The sequence below is a fragment of the Myotis myotis genome, unplaced genomic scaffold, assembly GCF_014108235.1.
Source record: "Myotis myotis isolate mMyoMyo1 unplaced genomic scaffold, mMyoMyo1.p scaffold_m19_p_18, whole genome shotgun sequence".
Classification (NCBI taxonomy): Eukaryota; Metazoa; Chordata; class Mammalia; order Chiroptera; family Vespertilionidae; genus Myotis; species Myotis myotis.
The window spans coordinates 18,844,831-18,865,602 of NW_023416322.1; the positions used below are offsets into that span (position 1 = coordinate 18,844,831).

At 48.2% G+C, this 20,772-nt stretch overlaps 1 protein-coding gene across 2 annotated transcripts in view; it reads right to left on the reverse strand.

The window, feature by feature from the left end:
- LAMC2 (laminin subunit gamma 2) overlaps window positions 1–20,772 on the reverse strand; it is a 55,841-nt gene that overhangs the window by 6,458 nt on the left and 28,611 nt on the right. For both annotated transcript variants that reach the window (XM_036343228.1, XM_036343227.1), the window contains 16 exons: window positions 20,389–20,487; window positions 17,191–17,327; window positions 16,258–16,380; window positions 14,872–15,061; window positions 12,317–12,429; window positions 11,478–11,696; window positions 10,670–10,852; window positions 9,837–10,082; window positions 7,400–7,545; window positions 6,059–6,215; window positions 5,534–5,739; window positions 4,366–4,445; window positions 3,177–3,326; window positions 2,250–2,394; window positions 1,152–1,301; window positions 499–613 (listed from right to left, as the gene is read on the reverse strand). In XM_036343228.1, coding sequence (XP_036199121.1) covers window positions 499–613; window positions 1,152–1,301; window positions 2,250–2,394; window positions 3,177–3,326; window positions 4,366–4,445; window positions 5,534–5,739; window positions 6,059–6,215; window positions 7,400–7,545; window positions 9,837–10,082; window positions 10,670–10,852; window positions 11,478–11,696; window positions 12,317–12,429; window positions 14,872–15,061; window positions 16,258–16,380; window positions 17,191–17,327; window positions 20,389–20,487 — 2,459 coding nt within the window. The remainder of the gene's footprint in view (window positions 1–498; window positions 614–1,151; window positions 1,302–2,249; window positions 2,395–3,176; window positions 3,327–4,365; window positions 4,446–5,533; window positions 5,740–6,058; window positions 6,216–7,399; window positions 7,546–9,836; window positions 10,083–10,669; window positions 10,853–11,477; window positions 11,697–12,316; window positions 12,430–14,871; window positions 15,062–16,257; window positions 16,381–17,190; window positions 17,328–20,388; window positions 20,488–20,772) is intronic.

Genomic DNA, 20,772 nt, shown 5'->3' on the forward strand with positions numbered 1-20,772 from the left:
AACCAAAGCTCCAAGGCACAGACCTAAATTTCCTGGGATCTGGATGCTGTGACAAAGCTTGCCCCATAATCACAACAAATTGACCTATACTGGAACCAACCAGGCTACAACAACAAGAATGAAAAAGAAAAATATCTGTATGGTAGTAAGGTGTTGGATCTGTGAGGGACCTTACAGATCACTTAGCTTAACCTTCTTCCTTCAAAGAGAAAGCTGGGGTCTGGAAAGGCTTTGTGACTTGCTTATAGACACCCAGCCAGCTCAGCCTGGTCACAGGGTCTGGCAGAGATCAGAACTCAAGCCTTATGACATCTAGCTCAATTCTTTCCCCTGCATCAAATATTAATGAAAGCTTTTTCTCTATAAAGTTATTTATTATGTGTCTATGAATACTCCAATGTACCTATCACTTAGCGAGATATATGAGGATTCAAAATAAAGCAAAGTCATGGTTGCACTTTAAAAATGCTCAAGGGACCTGAACCATGAACTACTCACCTCTAAGGTTCTTTAAGATGCTCTCAACTTCATAAAAAGTGGCATTGCCCATACTTAGTGCTTCTTGGGCTCTGCTTTTAGCAAGGTTGGCCCGGGAAAGTAGCTGAGCTGATTGCTGTAAAGAGGCAGAGAGAACAAGGTGAGCGTAAATGTAACATATACCTGGGAAGTGCGTTCCTGCAAGCAAAATCGTTTCAACACATTTCTCTTTGTGACAACAGAGTGCTGTGACTCACCCGAGAGTATAGTGGTGCTGGAGCAAACCCCTGCACAATCTGGGACAAAGCAAACACTATAACCCAATGACCCAAAAGGATCCCATTCAGAGAACAGTCTCAACTCTAGTCCACTATCAGAGATAAGAAGTTTTGCAAATCATAATTTTTAACTCTGGATACTTCCTGAAGCCAAGCTAGCTGACAGAGCTGGACCAAAATTGAACCCACAAGGCCTGGGTCCTATTCCTAGATTTGAGGGCTGATTCAGTGGGTGAAGCTGAGCTAATTACATCAAGGTCTCTATATCTTAGTTACTTCCTCTGTATGCAGTGGTACCATGATCCTTTAGAGAGTTTCTATCCCCCCCCCCCCCATATTTATTCACACGGCAGGCATTTAATGCATGTTTGTTGAGTGAGTGCATTAAAAAGATACCTGTCTCTCATTCTTTCCATTCTGTAAGAGCTGCCGGGTTTCTTCTTCCCAGTTTCCCAGATTGCTCTGCACACGCTTGAATTCATCCATATGCTTCGTCACCAGGCTTGAGAGAGAATCAGCTTTTTGTCTGATCCTCTTTGCTTCTTCCTGTGAGCAAAGGAAATAAGTCAACTCTCTGCTCGTCAGTTACCACACCGGTCTTCTTAGGACCTGCCATCATTGTTTGAAAACAACAATAGCATGGGCCCAAAGTCTAACAAGCACAATGCCAAAGCAGGTCCCCCCATCGCTCCCCGCGCCCCAGGCATCAAACAGGTCCTCTTTTTAAAACTTATTTTTAATTGTAGTTGACATATAATATTATATTAGTGTCAAGTGTACACCATAGTGATTCAACCTAAAAAGTGATCACCATAATATGTCTATTAATCATCTGTCACCATACATTGCTATGAGGATATTCGATTATATTCCCTATGATGTACGTCACATCCTTATGACTTACTTTCTAGTTGGAAGTTTGTACTTCTTAATCCCCTTCCCCTTTTCCACCCATACCACCATCCTCAAAGAGGTTTTGTGTCTGTTTTCATTATATATTTCATGTTTTATCACACACACACATATATGGGAACATTTTTGTGGGAAGCATTTAGAGTGCTTTTTGTGGTAGGTATAAAGCCAAATCTTCTTAATCTAAGTTTGGAATTGATGACAGAAATAACAAAAACTGTGAACAGAACACACGTCTTTTGAGTGGCTATACATAGTATTATAGATTTCACCTAAATGTAAGTATCAAATTTTATCTGTAATAATATCCCAGTTTTCAACAGTCCCCCAAAGTAGGGAAGAGATATAAAACCTTTATCCATAAATTGGTTCAGGATGTGAGCCAAGGCCTTTTCAAATACCAAGATAGGGATTAAAGAACAAGGACATGGATAATGAGAAAGATACATACTCCTCCTAACCTAAGCAAGAAAGGTCAGTATTGAGACCAAACTGAATGACTGAACGATATGATGGAACCACCCCCCAGAGAAGAAAACAGCAGGGCTTCTGCTCATCAGCACACAGGTGAGATGTCCTTACCTGCAAGGACTGATCAGTGACTCCCTGGAGCTGAGACATGGAATTGAGAAGGCGGAGACTATGTTGATAAGACTTATCTGCTTCGATGTCAGTTTCAGTGGCTTCCCTGGACAACTGCTGAGCCAGAGACTTCGTTTTCTCCAATCTACAAAGGGGAAAGAGAGAGGAGTTTGTGAGAATTCACTCTTTTTATTAAAAGCAAAAACCCATTGTGTTGTCTTAAAAGTATGTGATTGGAATTATCATGAATGCCAAATGAGGTTATGTATCAAATATGTGCTCCTCTACCATCTAAACACAAGCCTTAAAATTGATATAGATTGGCTAAGGACAATTCAACCCATTTCCCAATTCTTTTTTTTAAGTCATTTTTTGTACATGAACACATATATGAATCTCTTATTTATTTTTAAATGTATTTTTATTGATTTCAGAGAGAAAGGGAGAGTGATAGAAACATCAATGATGAGACTCATTGACCAGCTGCCTTCTGCACGCCCGCTACTGGCAATCAAGCCCACAACCCAGGCACGTGCCCTTGACAGGAATCGAATCCAGGACCCTTCAGTCTGTAGGCCGATGAGCCAAACTAGCCAGGGTGTTTCCCAATTCTTGATAATACAAATATATTGCTGTTATATCCTCCATTCCACTAGGTGGATTCACTCCCATACTCACATCCTTTAATCACCTCAGAGGGTGGCCATATCTCCAAGCATGCAATATCTCAAGCAAAACACAAATTTTACTTAGATTAACCAACAACTTTTTCTTCCTCCAGCCTTAAAGGTATCTGTTTTGCCCTAAAGTAAGCCTTTCATTCTCTTGTCCCTCTTAATATAAATATGTTTTTTAAAGAAACATAGTTTGCATTATGCCCCAACATTGCAGATGACATTGGTCCCGTGAGGACCCGCTGAAACATACTTTCCCACAAGCCCTTGCACCACGGAGCCGTCCAGGCTGCCGCTGCCGCCTCCTTCCCGAATAGCCTTGCGCACCAGTGACAGAGCTTGTTTGGAATAATCTTCGGTTTCCCTTGCCAGTTGCTCCATGTTCCTGGCTGACTCCTCATGGCTGAAAGAATTAAAAATGAATAATTTGCGTTTTCATAGCAAGAGCCTCCTTGAGGCCTTTTATTTAAATGAAGGGAGAGGAGCACGGGAACTGGTTTGGCTAGAAATGCCAAACAGAATTGACCCAGTTAGGTGGAATTAGAGGGACTGTCAAGAAACAGGAGGTGTTCTGCAGGAGTAGCCTCGTGTCATCGACTTTTGGGTGATCTTTTCCATTTATGGCAAACCCAGGAGAGGCCTGGGGTGGGGCTCGGGATGGCTGGGAGCAGTAGTGAGCTGATAAAATATTGCATTTATAAGCTGTTTTCTGCAGGGGGGAAAACAAACAAAAACCCCCAAACCCTGGGTCTATTTCATTCAGGATGTAACCTCTTATTCACATGCCACAACTCTAAACTGGGCCACCTCCAGGGGGGACAAAACCAATCAGGGAAAGTCCCCCACATGCTTTTGTCCTCCTGGTTCTGGAAAACGACCAAAACAAACTCCGAGGCAGCTCATGCTACAAAACCCCAAGCCAGCCCCCTGTGCGGACCGAATCCCATGTGGGATCAGCAGAACACGCTACCCTGCTGAGCAGGGGGCTCTGGGCAAACCTCTGCCTGAGGTCATGGGGGCCCAGCAGGGCTGCTGTTCAGGGGGAAGGCCGCCTCTGCAGACTCAGCAACCCTGCCCCCCACCCCCCAGGCTGGCAGAGGCTCATGCTCCTTGTTCCCAGGCTCGCTGTGGGAGCCTGGGAGTCCCTCAAAGCTGCAGCGTGTTCTTTTCCAAGGGCGGATTCATTTCTTGGGGCCCAAGGACTCACATCTGATACATACCAAAGCCGTGTCGTGAGTCACAGAAAAATCCGGGAACACCCTGACCCCCAACTTCTGCCAAATGACCATGTCTAGTGGCGACCAACTTATCAAGGGAAGTGGTTAAAAAATGAGCCCAGAGGTGACGAATATGGTGCTTGGGGAGGGAACGCCCTGCAGTGTTGCTCAAGTCTGGCCTGGCGGAGATGGTCTGAAGCAGGGGTGCCCTCTGATCATGCTCACCTGTTTGCCAATCTCATGGCCTCCTGAGCCATACTTTTAAAGTCATTTGGTCCCACGTAGTGGTCTGGGGATGGGATGTTCTGTGAAAAAGGAAAATCGGTTAAGGCTTTGCCCTTGGCCATGAAGCCTAACCAAGTTCGCATCTTCCTGTCAGAACCACTTGTCATTAACCACACGGCATTCTACACCATGCAACACAGAGTCCCAAGTGACCATGGTCATTACAATTAAAAAGAAGTAAAAAGAAGAAACAGCAAGAATAAGGTTGAAATTCGTGTTCAAAATAAATCTGGATAGGTAGAGATGCATTAAAAATATACATATGTTTATATTTTCATATGTATTCAAAGTCCAGTAGACTATATATCAAGTTATAATGGTGGTTATTTCTTAGTAATGGGATTACAGGGGGAGGGGTTATTTATTTTCTAAATTTTCTACAATAAATTTCCCTCAGTATAATAATCTGATTGTCTTCTAATTTCCTTTATTCATCTTCCACCCACCCACTTATATAACTGTCACCTTGCCTTCTTTATTCTGAAATAGAAGAGTGCTCATTCAAATTTCTCCCTCCTACCATACTACAAACTGCATCATCAAGACAATCATACTGACCATTTTTCCTCTTTACCTTATTTTTAAAATTTTCCCCCATCACCATTTACCCCTCATATACCCTCTTCCACCTCCACCCAGCCCCACTAGCCACGATTTTTATTTCTCATTTTCAGGACCATGTTTCCATGCCCTCCTTCCTTTACTTTTCATTTGTTCTTTCGGTTGTTTCTTCATTCATTCCTGCAGCAAACACCACAGCCACACACTGTGCTAGGGGTCTGAGAATGTGAATATGAACCCAGATCCTGCCCTCTGGGAGCTAACAAGCTAGAAGACAGGCAGAGAGAAGGAGAAGAGACAGGCCCAAGAGGAAGACATGGTTAGCAAGAAATGAATCAGGGAGAGTAACATAGCACAGCAAAATGGGACATGGGGAAGGGGAGGACGCTAAAGAACACAAAATCAGGTGTGACTGTTTCAAGGGACAGAAGTCCAACTCTCTGCCAGATGGACGAGAAAACCCGAGAAACAGCCAGTGAGCCAGTGATGCCTGCGGACGGGTCCCCGACACAGCCAGGTCTCAGCACCCTCAGCCAGCACCACCTACCGTGTTGCGCAGAGAAGACCCGCTCTCCTCCACGCTCAGGCGCATCTGAGTGATGAGCCTCCGGGTGTCCTGAACTCGATTCTGATACTGACTGCCCAGGGCCTGAAACCTCTCCACCGTCATCTTGAGCTCATCCAGGCGGTTCCGGTATGTATTTTCTTGGCTCCTTGCTTTGTCCAACCGGAGGCTGAGAGACCGCATGGCCCCTGGACAGCAACAAGGAAAGGGAGGATGAGCTTTTTTGAAGTCAGCACGGTGATCAATGATACTAGAGGGCTGACAAGGGGATTTCGGCTGGCCTATGGCAAGTTGGTGCAAACTCAATAGATGAATGCATGCAACTGCTCTTTTATCTCCACCATTCATTTCCCAGGAGAATGTCACAGACAGTCCTTGCCCCTCCATAAGGGCTGGGCAGCGATACTTGCTGAACTGGTACCCAGAGAAGAGTCTGAGACCTCAGGTGGCAATGCTTTCTAGGACTATGCATTCTCTCCTGTCTGAAGGGGAAGTGGCCTCCATCACCTTGTGAAATCTGGGCTTTGCTCAGCATGTCCCGAAGGGCCTGCTCAGCCTGTTGCATCCTGCCTTCCAGCTCCGCGTTGGGTGCTCCTCCTCCACCGCCCTGAGCCTTCGAAATCAGGTCCTCCAGGCTCTGGAGCTGCTGCACAAACTGATCCATCTGAAACCACACAGGGAAGAGGATCAGAACACATCATGGTCAGACACCAGGTATCCAGGGGATAAAAGCTAAAGGCCCAGAAATGCATAGCAGGCCATGGTGGTCCAAAGTTCAGACTGTAGGCCTGGACTCTCGGCCCCACTACTCACTAGCTCTGTGACCTTGGGCATGTCACTTCTTTCCCCATAAATGGGGATGATAATAATATCTCATAGAGTTATTACTTGGACTCAATATTTCTATAGTGCTAAGAACAGTGCCTGGAACAAAAAAATTGCTATAGAGGGATGGTTAAATATGTAAATTTTAAAACAGGCTGCCCGGCGTGTGTGGCTCAGTGGTTGAGCATCGACCATAAACCAGGAGTTCATGGTTCGATTCCCAGGTTTCAGGCTCAATCCCCAGTGTGGGGTGCGCAGGAAGCAACCGATCAATGATTCTCTCGCATCACTGATGTTCTATCTTTCTCTCCCTCCCTCTCCCTTCCTCTCTGACATCAATAAAAATATATTTTAGAAAAACAGGTTGAGTTTGTTCTACATTTAGGGTTCTATTTGGGCTCCTTCTTCCCCCACCTCTCATTCCAGTAAGATATTATTTAATAATTAACAACAACATCAATTTCATTCTTCTCTGGAATATAAATGAGACATTTCTGAAAGCCATCTCTGTTGGGACAGCCTTGAGACCTTCTGGACTCCTCATATCTTTTGTGTGTTTATGTTTTTCTTCATTTGCCTTACAAGGACAGCTCTTGGGAAAAAAATCCTAGGAAGTGGCATATCATAGTGGGAAAATCTCTGAGCTCAAAGTCAGGGGCATGGGTGGGATTCCCAGGTCCACGTGGTCGTGTGACTTCAAAAGGCTGCACATTTTTCTGAGACTGTTTTCTCAATGAAAACTGAGGTCAGAATGCTTTTTCTCCCAACTTAACTAAGCTATCACAAATACCAAATGAGACGATATCTACAAAAGGGGTTTTCAAATGACACGTGGAAGAACATAAATCAGAAGTGTTATTACTGTTATAAAGAATTTTTTAATACAGTAATTTTTAGAGAAAAAATAGTAACCCTTCCTTCCACCCCCCAAGGAGACCAGGAGGGTCATAGAGCTATGGCAGAACCACCCAGTAGACACTGGAAGACTTTACTCATGAGGTGAGGGGGGGTTAGCATGCCCACCTGAATCTTCACTTGATCATAGCAAGCTGGGCAGTTGGTTAATGCTGCGTGCTCACAGTTGGGGCCACCAAATCCTGGCTTACAAACGCAGCTGCCATCGCTTCGACACTCCACAGGCTCAGAGCCCATTGGGTTACAGTTGCAAGCTAGAGACAAAAGACAAACCATTCCTATCAAGCTAAGTCCAGAGACTGGAGGTATAGCAAAATAAAAGGAAGATCAAGTCAGCATTCATACTGTGTCATTGATTCACACTGGGTGAGATGCATCTCTTAGCTATGGCTCTAAGCACATTCCTAATACAGTTAGGTTTCAGGAGTCATCTGGCAAGTTTGTTTGCTGTGTGGGGGGGTGAAGAAATATTACAACAGCCCATCCCTTCTAGTGGCACTTATTTTTCCCTCCTGTTAACTTGTAAGCCTGTTGGAAATTCAGCAGGCACTCTGACTTTGCTCACAAGGTGAATAGCATTTCTTCTGGGATTAATCTGTGCCAGATGTTGACTTCTTCTATTTTACAGATGAGGAATATGAGCTCAGAGAGGTTAAGTAACTTGTTCAAGGTCACACAGCAAGTAAATGGCCAGCTCAAAGGAGAACTTGAAAAGAGCCAATGCCCTTTTCCTTCTGTCCTGCTGCCTTTGATGTATGAAATGCAGTAAGCAAGTAATACCTTTAATCAGTCGGTCAAATTAATTGTGCACCTACTATGGGCCACATTCTGTTCTCAAGGCTGAGGATATAATGGAAGGTGAGACATCATTCTAATGGAGGTACAGTGATTCTCTGGGCTGCTCTATGTTCAGTGCTCACAAAATACTCGGTATCTATAATAATAAAAGCATAATGTGCTAATTAGACTGGACGTCCTTCCAGACAACTTTGTAGACAAAGCCGGGGCTGCAAGGGAAGCGTGGGTCCTGGGTGCCTGCGGTGGCCAGAGGGAAGCCTGGATCTCAGGTGCCAGGTTCCGGAGGGAAGCCGGTGCTGGCAGCTGGGGGAAGGAAGGCCTACTCTTGCATGAATTTTGTGCATCGGGCCTCTAGTGTAGTAATAATCACATATCTTACTGTACTGTCATTATTTGCTTACATATTTCTATCTTCCTTATTAGCATATGAGCTCTTTGGGAGCTGGGACTGACTTACTCATCATTACAACCTTAGTATCAAGCTCCAGGTGCCGGATGCTGGAGGGACCTGGTAAGTGCTTCACAAAAGATGGCTGAGTGAAGAAATGTATGGTCTAAAGCTAGTGAAATCCCTATTAATAGCCTCTTATAACTAGAATTATCTAGTTTACAGTATATTTTCTCTATGCTATCTTATCTTTGCAACCACGTTGAGTTAAATATTATTCATCCATATGAGGAAACTGAAGCTCAGAGAAATTAATTGGTAGAATCAGAATACTACAGTAGGTATGTTAAAAAGCTGGACTTGAACTCGGTAGTGCCAATGCCAGTAGGCTTTTCCCACCATGGGGTACTTTCTAGCACATCACAGCAAACCCACACGTTGGGGTCAGGGCAGGTGGGATTCGTGTCCCTGGGTAGAACCCCCGGGTTGCAAGCCCGGGTTGCACGGAGGTCCTCGGGCATTTCCAGGGTGGACACTCTGGTGTCAGTGGGAGGCTCTGGGCTCCTGCAGACGCCTGGAGAATCAGGTGTCTTCCAATCTGGGCCTCCAGAGCCACTCTGGGCCTTGTGACAAGCAAGCTCCTAAGTTCTGGGCACCAGGCCTGGTCTGAGACCCTTGCGACCAAGGGGTGAGTCTGTGGTGAGGCCAGCTCCTGGGATTGAACTTGCCTCTGGAATGTCACCTGTGCAGAGGCGGGACAGGAGGGCTGAGCCAAGAGGCCTGGGCGGCACATCCACGCTCTGACCTGAGCAGCATTAGGACACCTCAGACAGCTGCTGCTTGGAAGCCGCGTCTCTTTAGGAGACATTTTGACCGTTGCCTTTCTACACATCAATGACACCGACTTCCCGAGAGGGTCTCAAAGTACTTCACCACCCACTCCCCGCCCCGCCTCAGTGTGTTCAGGCTCAGTGGCCAGTCATTTATTCCTGTCGTGTAACAGGTGCGGCAGCCACTTCCCTGCCCACCAGCCTTGGGACTGGGCAGAGCCTGGGGCCCCACGTTATCTCCTCTTCCACTTAGGAATGTAAACCTGACCTTGTTCACTTCTCCTCCCCGGCTTTACCCATTCGACGCCCGCCAGCTCTGTGCTCCAGCCCTGCTACAGGGGAACTGGTCCAAGGCCCGACAGGCGACGGGTCTGGGCTGTTCATGGGCCAGCTGGTCCGAGAAACCGAAGTAGCATCGCAGTACGACCTGCTGCTGGCCTTGCCAAGTAGCACGTTCTTACATGTGTACATACCAGCAAGCTTGCGGGTACACACACACACACACAACTGCTTGGGGACGCAGTCCTACCTCGACACTTGTCCGCTGGGTTGGGAGCCAAGGGGTCCCCGAAGTAACCTGCTTTGCACTGGTCGCAGTGGGCGCCGGCTGTGTTGTGGATGCACTTGAGACACCTGCCCGTCAGGCGGTCACAGTTCCCGGAGGCGCTGGGGTCCACGTTGTTGTTACACTGACAGGGCTGACAAGGCCTCATTGGGCTATGCTCCCCAAAGGGGTCCCCGAAGTAGCCCTCGGCGCAGAGCTCGCAGCGGGCACCTGGAAGGAACAATGGACAAGCCCAGGGGGTCACCCATCGGCAGCGAGACCAGACTCAGAGGCAGGAAGTACTCGTGGCGTCTAGAGAAGCTTCCCCGCCCGCCCGCCCCCCCTCCCCCCCCCCGGCCTCCCACCCAACCCCAGAACAACAGCCTCAGGAGCAGGCCCTGGTGAGGGGTTGGCTCTTGCTCTCCAGGGAACAGGATGGTGGGGCGAGGCCGGCTTGGAGCAATACTCCCAGGGCTGCTGCTGACAAATGAACTCTCCTTTCAGACTGACCGACGGCAGACGTTACATTTCCAAAGTCACTCCTTTTTCCTTCTTTACCTTGGTTCACTTTCAAAAACCGAGCCAAAGCATGTCTTTTGTCTGAACACTTCATCTCCTAATTACAAACCTCCTCAGACAGCTCAGATGTTACCTCCCTGTACACCCAGCCCTTCCTCAACCCACTTCACCTCTCGGGCATCAAAATCGTCGTATCTTTAGAATAAGCCCATTTAGTAATTATAATTCCCTAGAAATTCCTTGGAATAGAAGCTCGGTCCACGAATTTACGGCATCAGGACAGGTGGCGCGGGCCTTACCGGTGACCCCGAGCGGGCAGTTATTGCACACGACCTCCTCTGTCTCGGGCATCACGGAGCAGCTGAACCCGTTGCGACAGGGACACGGCTTGCAGCTTCGGGGGTCATGCGGATCATTGTAGAAGCCAAGGGGGCAGTCGGCACACCCGATGTCAGGATTTTCATCCCCTGAGTAGCAGTCCCCTGGGAGGCAGAGGAAGAATGGAGATGTAGACATGAGCAGGGTAAAACTCTACACTTCCTGCAATTCGGGTGATGTCGGGGGTCAGGGCTTAGTAATCCAATGCCTTCCTTTCTGAAGCTTTCTTCCATGCGCCGGAGCACTGGCGTTCACCTTTGCCCTGGTACCAACTCTAAACATGGCCGAGGACCTGCATCTCACCCTCCCTCTCCCATGCGGAGTAGACATGCACTCCTCTCCTCTCCTTAGCTTCACACTGTGCCCCCGGCCCCCTCCCCCTGCCTGACACCATGTGTCCTTCCCAACATTCATCCAGGCCTCGGCACTGCCTTTGATCTCCCCATACAATTCTTGCAACTCGACACCAACTCCCCGCCCACCCCCAGCGCTGAACCAGGACAGCCATTTCCTGTAACCTAGCACCTTTCCCACAACCTGGTGGCATTTCCACAATGAAAAGGATTGGGTGTCCATCTTCCCCGGCTCCAGCCCGGCTTTCCTTAATCCTTTCCCATCTCTGAAATGAGTTCAGGCGCAGGCTTTCTTACACAGTTCTAGCTCATCCGAGGGAGACCCCAGTCGCCTGGCTGCACCCAGCCCCCTGGTCCAGGTGTTCATTTCACTCACCTGTGTCCGGGTCGCAGGCCCCGCCCCCTTGGCAGTTACATGGAATACAGGTGCCAAAAGGTCCCAGTCTGGGTGAATCTCTTTTGTAGCCAGAAGCACAATCCTGGCAGAACTGCCCCTTGTACCCAACAGGACAGACACATTGTTCAACCCAGGGTGCGGGGGCTCCGGAGACGGGGCGGGCCGAAATCAGGGTCACGTTGTCCAGGTAGCCAGTGCCTGCAGTGAAGAGAACAGGTTAGACAGAGCAGGTGGCAAGGTCTGAATAAAGATAGACAGGCGGGCCTCTCTTTGGGTTTGATCTTTCCTAACTCACTGTCATAGGTGGTGTTCACTCACTCCGCCATGCGTGGAGGCATAGCCGTCCGTCATGACTGAGCACACAGGCTCTGGGGTCAGAAGAGTCAGAGTTTAAATTCTGGCTCCCCCCTCACAGGCTGTGTGAGTCACATAACCTTTGCATGAATGTGTCTCCTCAACTGTGGAAGTAACAGTGCGATCTACTGCCCATGTTTGCTGTGAAAATTAGATGAGACAACATATATGGTATCATGTGCCTGGCACACAGTAAAGACTCAATGTGACTGTCTTCCAATCACCAGCTTCCATCTAAATCCAGAGACTCTTTTAAGCAAGGAAGCATCATTCACTCTTCAATGTTTTGAGAGAAACATTCCCTTTTAACGACCTTTTCTAGAATCGAAAAATTCAACGCAGAGACCCTACGCTGAAACCGCGGGGCAGTTTATCTACTTGCTTGGGTGGCTGAACTTTAGCGCGCTGAAGCAAATGGAAGGAAAGCCGGAGGGGAGGGAACTCCGTTTCCCCCCGTCACTTACTGTAGTCGCCGTAGGTAGCTCGGATCCAGAGGGCTGTGAGGTTCCGCAGTAGCCGCCGGTACTCAAAGTAACTCAGCTGGGGGCTCCAGTTACTGCTTGGATGTTCATTTAATCTGCAGGGTTTAAAACCACAGGCTGACAGATCCAACTCTTTTCAAGCCTTGTCATTTGTACACCTGCTACTAATTATGCCCAGGAACAGCCAAGCCCTTCACAGCCCTGCTTAGAGAAGAGGCAAAGGACCAGCAGCCACAGCCTTGTCGGCACAACCTGGGGCTTTCTCACTCCGTGGGAAGCAGGCCCCACAGGACGGGATGGGGGGGGAATCCAGTGTAGGAAGCAAGCTCCAGGGTTCCTGGCATCCAGTGCCAGCCCAAGTCCTCAGAGACCACTTTCTATTCTTGGTCATGCAAAACCCAATATTAGAAGCATCTCTGGGTTCAAGAAGTTCTGATCCCCAACTCAGATCCCCAAGAGCTACCATTCATTTTTTGTTTTTGTTGTTTAAATAATTTATCTGAGCGCATTTCAGAAAGTTAGTTTCCACCTTCTACACCTCATGCGTCCTAATTAGGCATCATAGTGCCTCACTCCATCACATCGCCAGCCCCTGAACTATTCTTTTTTAGGTTTTATTTATTTGTTTGTTTGTTTCCTGGACTTGCGATCCCAGGAACAACCCCGACCCTTTTGTTTCATTCACTGACTGGTTAAGCAAAGTTCACTGTGCACCTGGTTGGGGCACCAGCTGTGTTAGGATGGAAGACACAGAGACACTGGGGTGAGGTGTCAGCACCGGCCAGGGGAGCCGTAGGTGAATAATTATGACACAATGCAGCGAGTGCTATAGCACATGCATGCACAGGCTGCCATGGGAAGCCACGAGGTGACTGTCACTCCACCTGGGATTCCGGAAGGCTCACACGAAGGAAAACCCTGTAAGCTGAATCTCAGAGAGCAAAGTGCCCCAGGTTGAGAAGGTGGGACTGGGTATTCCAGGTGGGAGGGCTGTGTGTGTACCACTGGCATAAGCTGCACTCCGTTAATTAAGTACATATTGTGTGTGCAGTGGGCCTTCTAACTCCATTTCGCTTACCGCTGCCCTGGGTTAGGCCTCCAGCAACTGCCGCTTGAACCACTGTGCGTGTGTTCGGATGGTCCAGTTAAGGACCCCACCTGGAGTATCCTCCACATGGTATTTGCACCAGCCTTCACACCTGATCATACCACTTCTTGACCTCCAGTGTCTCAGTAAGCTTTCATTATCTTACAGGCATGGACAAGACCTCAGCACCTTGGCATGACATACAAGGACCACCCTGTGGGTCCTTTCCCAGTCTTTTCAACCTTCTCTGTCCACCTCCCTTATACATGCGGTGTAGCAGCCACAAATAGCTCTCGCCAATTCCTGTATGATGCCCTTCCACACCCTCACCTACATCGACATGCACAGCTGTCTTGGTTTTGTCCCTGGGAAAGTCCTGCCCTTCTTTCTGTCCTCAGCCCACATGCTGCCTCCTCCTCGAAGCTTTCTGTGACTCCTCCAGGCAGAACTGGGCCCTCTTTCCTCTCCTCCCAAGTCCCCATGAGCATGCACACCGCTGAAGCAATTTTTGTACTGTACTATGTTTGCTTGTTGACATGTTAATATATTCTACTAGACCAGTGATGGCGAACCTTTTGAGCTCGGCGTGTCAGCATTTTGAAAAATCCTAACTTAACTCTGGTGCCGTGTCACATATAAAAATTTTTTTGATCTTTGCAACCATAGTAAAACAAAGCCTTATATTTTTGATATTTATTTTATATATTTAAATGCCATTTAACAAAGAAAAATCAACCAAAAAAATGAGTGTCATAGGTTCGCCATCACTGTACTAGACCGTGAACTCTTGGAGGACAAAGACCATATTTCTTCGTCTTGATTTCCAAGCTTCTAATCAATACTGAGCACTTAGAAGGCACAGCCCCTTTCCCCAACCTCTGTACCCACCATTCAAAACTCCCATTCCGCAGGAGAATGAGCAACCCCCTTAGACAGACACAGGGCTGCCCGTGAGCTCACTCCTCCCACCTCTTTCTCTGACCTCACTTCTCAGTGTGTTCCTCTCCCCCACTCCACGCTCCACTCGTGCGTAACTACTTGGAGTTCCCTAAGTCACAACCTCCCTCAAGCATATTTTTCTCTGCCTTGTTAACTTTCCCCTTTTCTTTCCTTAGAGAGCTGCTCTTCACTGTCACATCTTCTTGAGGCTCTTTCCTTGATCACTCCAGTGTGAGTTGGTTTTGCCTGTGTGTGTTCAAAACCCGTGTCCACCTTATCTATCTTATAAGCTTCACTGTAACCATTTGTTTATTTTCCTCTCCCATGAGCCTGTGAGAGGCTTGAGGGCGGGAGCCATGTCCTGTCTCAGCACATAACACCATGGCTGGTACATAAAAGGTGCTCAGAAAAGCTTGTTGAATGAACAAATGATGACTGAGTGAATGAAGGAAGGAACTTGACTGCAATTGCAGCTTGTTCTATTGGACCCACTGGTAGTCTCTCTTCTTACCTGAATGTGTAAGTCTTGGTGATCCCACAAGGCAGTGTCTTGCCAAGCGGCATCAAGGGAGCTGTGATCCGGAGACCAGCACCTTCCAGGATCACGTCGTGGGCAGATGGGTGTCTGCCGCCCCTGTCCACACGGTAGTCAAAAGACAGGCTTTGCCCATAGCTCACCTGCTGATTCCCGAGAAATTTGGCTGTGAAATGGAATTTGAAGAGATCGAGATCAGTGTGAAGCTGGAGAAGCAAATTAGGGAGCAAGTCTGCACTAATGTTGGCCATTTCTGTTGGAGCTTGTGTTATCCACCCACCACCCTGCCCCAAACCACCCTTCGGAAGAGCCAGTTCACGGCACTGGACACGGTCACACTGCTGTCAGCTACAAAGACGGATTCGTTACGGAAATGCTAAAAGGGCCTCATTATCACACAGTCCATCTATTAGATCAGCGGTCACCAACTGGTGGTCCGTGGACCACGGATGGTCCATGCGGTCCGAAAGGTTGGTGACCGCTGTATTAGATGATTCATGGCAAGGCCCTGTGACAGACCAGTATGTTAACATCCCAGGTATACCGGCAATAGTGCCATTTGTTATCTAATGCTTTAGAGCAGGGGTGGGGAACCTTTGTTCTGCCACAGGCCATTTGGATATTTATATCCTGTTCTGCCACAGAATTATCAACTTAAAAATTAGCCTGCTGTATTTGGTCAAACGTTTAATTAATTCGCCCCTAATGCCTTAACAGGGCCAGGCCAAATGATCTCACGGTCCTTACGTGGCCCGCGGGCCGGATGCTCCCCACCTCTGCTGTAGAGTTTACAGAATGCTTTCACAGACACCATTACATTTGATGGCAATAATACTTGGAGGCAGGCATTTCAATTCCCATTTAACAGCTGAGATCACTGAACTTTGGAAGGTTAAAGAGGACAACTCATCCGGGAATCACATATCAGCTAAGGATATGTGACTAGGATTAGCATTCTCACCAGAGCTTTGCCATCCAGTTTTCCTATACCACTGACTATTTTTAAATCTACAAGTACTTAAAGCTTTGAGAAATGCCTTGTTTTTGCTTTTCCATCTGCTTCTCAACAGGCCCACGGATTTGACTGCAGTCCCTATATCTTTTATATCTTGTCTTGGTGGGAAACTTAGAAACTTCCCCTTTGATTAAAGTAAGACCCTCACCCAGGGTCTGACCGCCTGGACACCCATTCTGCTCTTTTGTGCCATGACTTTGTCAAATTGGACTGAAGCCCCAACCGTCGGCTGCGGATACTGCTGCCCTGAACACTAAGGGACATGGTTTCTCTTCTCCAACTCCGCTCCTCTGTCCTCACGTCCTAGTCTTATAGGTTGGCTTCTATAGGACAAACGCCGTACATACCAGGAGCTACAAAATAGACAGGGTCCGATCGTCGTGCCGAGCTAAACACGTCCCGGTGGCGGGGTGACCAATGGAGCTTTGCAGGAGACCCATTTCTTTGGACAGCCTTCCAGCCGTCAACATCTGGAAGACAAATAAAACCACTCTGCATTCGGACACACCATCGACTGAGATAAACAAGGCAAGATGTGCTTGCCAAAAAGTCCTAGCGGTGAGTAGCAAGTGGGGTTTTCTTAATATTTCCACCCTCATGTCCAGTCCTCAAAACTCCCCAGGCTCCTCTCTGCTTGAGTCTCAACCTCATCTGCTCTGCCCACAGCTGCACTGACTTCTAGTCTTTGTGTCTCTTGTGAGAAGAGAGCACGTTTTCATCTGCCTGTAATTTGGAATATTATTTTATTGACATAAACAGTGTCTGGCCTTAGTGAGGAAAGAGGGTCCAGGATGTTCAAAGGGAAATTCAGAGTTGGAATCATCTGGATCCCCCACATTTTTATGGTGCTTTGTAGCTTGGGAACTAATTTCACATAAATTAACTCATTTAATGTATGTGAAAGGAGTATGATTAGTGAGTGTGAATTCCAGGAAGGAGCTCATAAGAGCCCCTCCCCCCGCACTCAATCCGCTGAATGATTCTTTGTGGTTTTGAAACAGATGGGGATGGGAAATGCAGGGAAATGAAACCCTGGTCTCTTTTCAGTGATTCTTTTAAGTTATTCATACGCTGGTATGAGTAACTTGTTCAGTTATAACTTTTTCAAGATACCAGAGCCTGCCTGATTGGCCTGTAATAATAATGCACATTAGAAGCTAGAAGAGAGTTGCTAAAGGTGACTCCAGACTCCCGTCCTATGGATGGCCATGTGGTTATCTGTCAGCACAGAGCCCTGTACAATGTTAAAAACAGAAATTCTAGAAAACAGAGGACTTTACCCTGATGGAAGGCAGAGGTGATTTTGTGGACACTGTAGTCCCCAGAGCTGTGGCAGCTGGCTGAATGCCCGTAGCAAAAACACTGGGTACAGCCCTCCGGGTTTCCTCCATCGAGGTGATAGTACCCTGGTCGACACCTGCAGGGGCGTTTGGGAAGTCAGGATAATATTATAGGTTCTTTCTTTCTTTTTTAAAAAAATATATTTTATTGACTTTTTACAGAGAGAATGGGAGAGGGATAGAGAGTCAGAAACATTGATGAGAGAGAAACATCGATCAGCTGCCTCCTGCACACCCCCCACTGGGGATGTGCCCACAACCAAGGTACATGCCCTTGACCAGAATCAAACCTGGGACCCTTGAGTCCGCAGGCTGACACTCTATCCACTGAGCCAAACCGGCCAGGGCTATAGGCTATTTCTTAGTCCATGTAGAGAATATAGTGACTGTTCTTTCCTACTTTCTCTCCCACCTGGGCCTGTTCATTCCCAGAGGGGCTAAATACAAATTATACATGCCATCCCCACTCCCAGACCGCCTGGGGACAATCAAAGGCCCTCCCCCCACCCCATCCCCGCTTCCCCACCTAGTGACAGAGCATGGGGCGCATTCACTTTCTCTCCCTCTAGTAGAGCAGAATCATGTGTGAATGGGTGGTTTGGAAACTTAGTGATTTCCCCATTCTTGGTGAGGAACTGAGTGGAGGTCACGTGGGCATCATGGGGCGGGGTAGGGCAGGGTTATGCAGAGCTGGACTCATCCTGGAGTAAGGGCTTAATGGGGACAACAGGGTGAGGGAGGGCGCAGGAAAGGAAAGCAAATGCTCCAGTCCCAGCACCCACTTAGCCCCACTGACCCCCCTCCCCTAACCAGAGCACTAGGTGTTAGCTAGCATCCCTGCCCTTGTCCCCAGGCTCTGGCCCAGCGAGGAAAGGGGCAGGTGAGGCTACGACAAAGGGTGGCTAGAGACTCTCTACAGAAGCAAAGTGTGGGCTAGAGTTCCACCTCTCTCCCAGCTCGAGCTGTCCAGGGGCTTCTCTGAGGACCACAGCTGCCACACAAGTCCCAGATGTTGGGGTCACAGAGAAGAGGGCAGGGGAAGCTAGGGAGGACTCACGTTTTTCTCTGTTCAAGTTTACTACATCCTTCTACATGAAATAACGATAGTTTCAAGTATCATTTATTTAACACTTCAAATGAAATGCGAGGCACCGGACGTGTGCTCTCTCATTTAATCCTCACCACAACCCTATGAGATAGCAATTGTTATTTCCAACTTTCTTAGATGAAGAGACCAAGAGAGGTTAAGAAGCCTGTTCATTCAGCTGGTAAGTGGCCAAGGCGAGATGCAAACTCAAGCACGTTTGTTTCTAATCCATGTGGTCTAACTCACTGGACCACAGGTCGGGAGTATGTTCATTGTACAAAGTTCCAGAAAAGCAAGTTGGCTGTGATGCTTCAGAGAACAGCTGTAAGTACATAAGCATGGCTTTTTCTCTACAGGGCAAGGGTTTAAAAAAATCATATGGTTTCTATGGAGGAAACCTGTAGATTAAAAGAAATTTAAAAACAAGGGAGGAAAGAAGCAAGAAGGGAGGGAGGGTAAAGGAGGGAGAGGGAGGGAGGGTAAGGGAGGGAGGGAGAGGGAGGGAGGGAGGGAGGTCCAGAAAGGGTAGAGAGGGCATGACAAAGGGAGGAAAGTGAATGAATCAGGCAACACTAATAGTGTTTATAGGGATGCACTTGCATAACAAATCATGAAGAAAAGTAAGGAAGCGATCACCCTAGAAGTCAGAATAGTGGCCACTTCCAGGGAAGAGGGAAGAGGGAGGAGGGAGGAGGGAGGAGGGAGGAGGGAGGAGAGAGGAGGGAGGAGGGAGGAGGGAGGAGGGAGGAGGGAGGAGGGAGGAGGGAGGAGGGAGGAGGGAGGAGGGAGGAGGGAGGAGGGAGGAGGGAGGAGGGAGGAGGGAGGAGGGAGGAGGGAGGAGGGAGGGTGTCTTTGGGATGCCACATTTTCAGCCGAGGTCTATTTCCAACAGGTGGTGGTGCTGACAACATTGGTTTTATGTGGCTCTCTATTTCTGTGTTATATTTTGAAATTAAAAACATTTTCAAAAAGTGTCTCCTTTTTTAACTCTGAAGCTGCGATTCCTTCTCCCCACCTCAGCAGCAAAGAACCCCCTTGAAAACAGAGATTGGAATGTGCCTGGCATTGCCTCTGCCCAGGTAGGAGTGATTGGCAGGATGCCAAAGAACTGCTCTCTTACTTGGGAGGAAATGAGAAGGAAGCCTTTACCCCTGGGGCCTCGCCACAGCCCTCTGCTCGCCACAATCTCAGACTGAGTGGAGGGGGTGGGGAGAGGATGGAGCTTTAGGTCTGGGCAGTGTCTACACAGGAATGTCCTACTGCAGCAGCTGAGGGTGGGTCTCTTCTCTTGGGGCCACCTGCCCAAGCCTGGCATAGGGCCGGCGTGCTCTCACATCTCCCCCGTTCATGTGTGTGCATGCAGCCACCGTGCCATCCTGGGCGGCTCCTTTTCTGCACACGATGGTTAAATACAGCCATACACTGCGATATTCCCTCTTACAAGAATTTTCCCAACGTGTTTAATTAGGTCAGGCCTTTCCTGGGAGCAAGATGAGTCATGTGACCTCGTCACTGCACACCACCTGGTAGCTGAGCACCTGGGATTCAGAGCCAGTTGGCAAGGGCACTCACTGGGGCCCTGTGCCTCTACTGTGGTGCAAATGAAGAGAAGGAGCCACAGCTAACGCATGGAGTCCAGTGAGATTTGAGGGCTCAGTTGTATTTCTTTTTTTTTCTTTTAAATATATTTTATTGATTTTTTACAGAGAGGAAGGGAGAGGGATAGAGAGTTAGAAACATCGATGAGAGAGAAACATCGATTCAGCTGCCTCCTGCACACTCCCTACTGGGGATGTACTCGCAACCAAGGTACATGCCCTTGGCCAGAATCGAGCCTGGGACCCTTTAGTCCGTAGGCCGACGCTCTATCCACAGAGCCAAACCGGTTAGGGCTGTATTTCTTTTTTAAGCTTCGTTTTTGAGGACAGAGGACAGGAAGAAGGTCATCAACATCTGTTAAGTGTCTCTTTCCCATAACTGCACTAGAGGATGATTTATGCTAGTGGCCAAGGGCCTCCCCCTGCTGTGTCCATAGGCCCGAGTTCACAAACCTATCACAGCGCTCCCCGGTGACAGCCGGCTTGCAGACACAGCGGCCTGAGTCGCAGGGCCCCGAGACGCCAGCTGGGTCACAGTCACACTTGGGGTCTCTGGGAAAGAAGAAAACAAAAGTTAGGGATGTATTTCCAACTTTACACATAAATATCAAGTGCTCATCAGCCAATGCCACCGACTTGAGCGAATCTTTTCTCTTCAGTGAGGCGTCTCTTGGCTATCCCTGTCCATGCTCATGCCCTGCCGACCCTGTACAGACTCATTTATCTATGCCAGGGCTACTCCAGTGTGGTCTGGGTGGCAGCCGGTCCATGACCTGTTTGCTACCGACCCCTAAAGAGAGGAGGGGCTTTGTGCCAGAATGTAAGCCACACTCATCA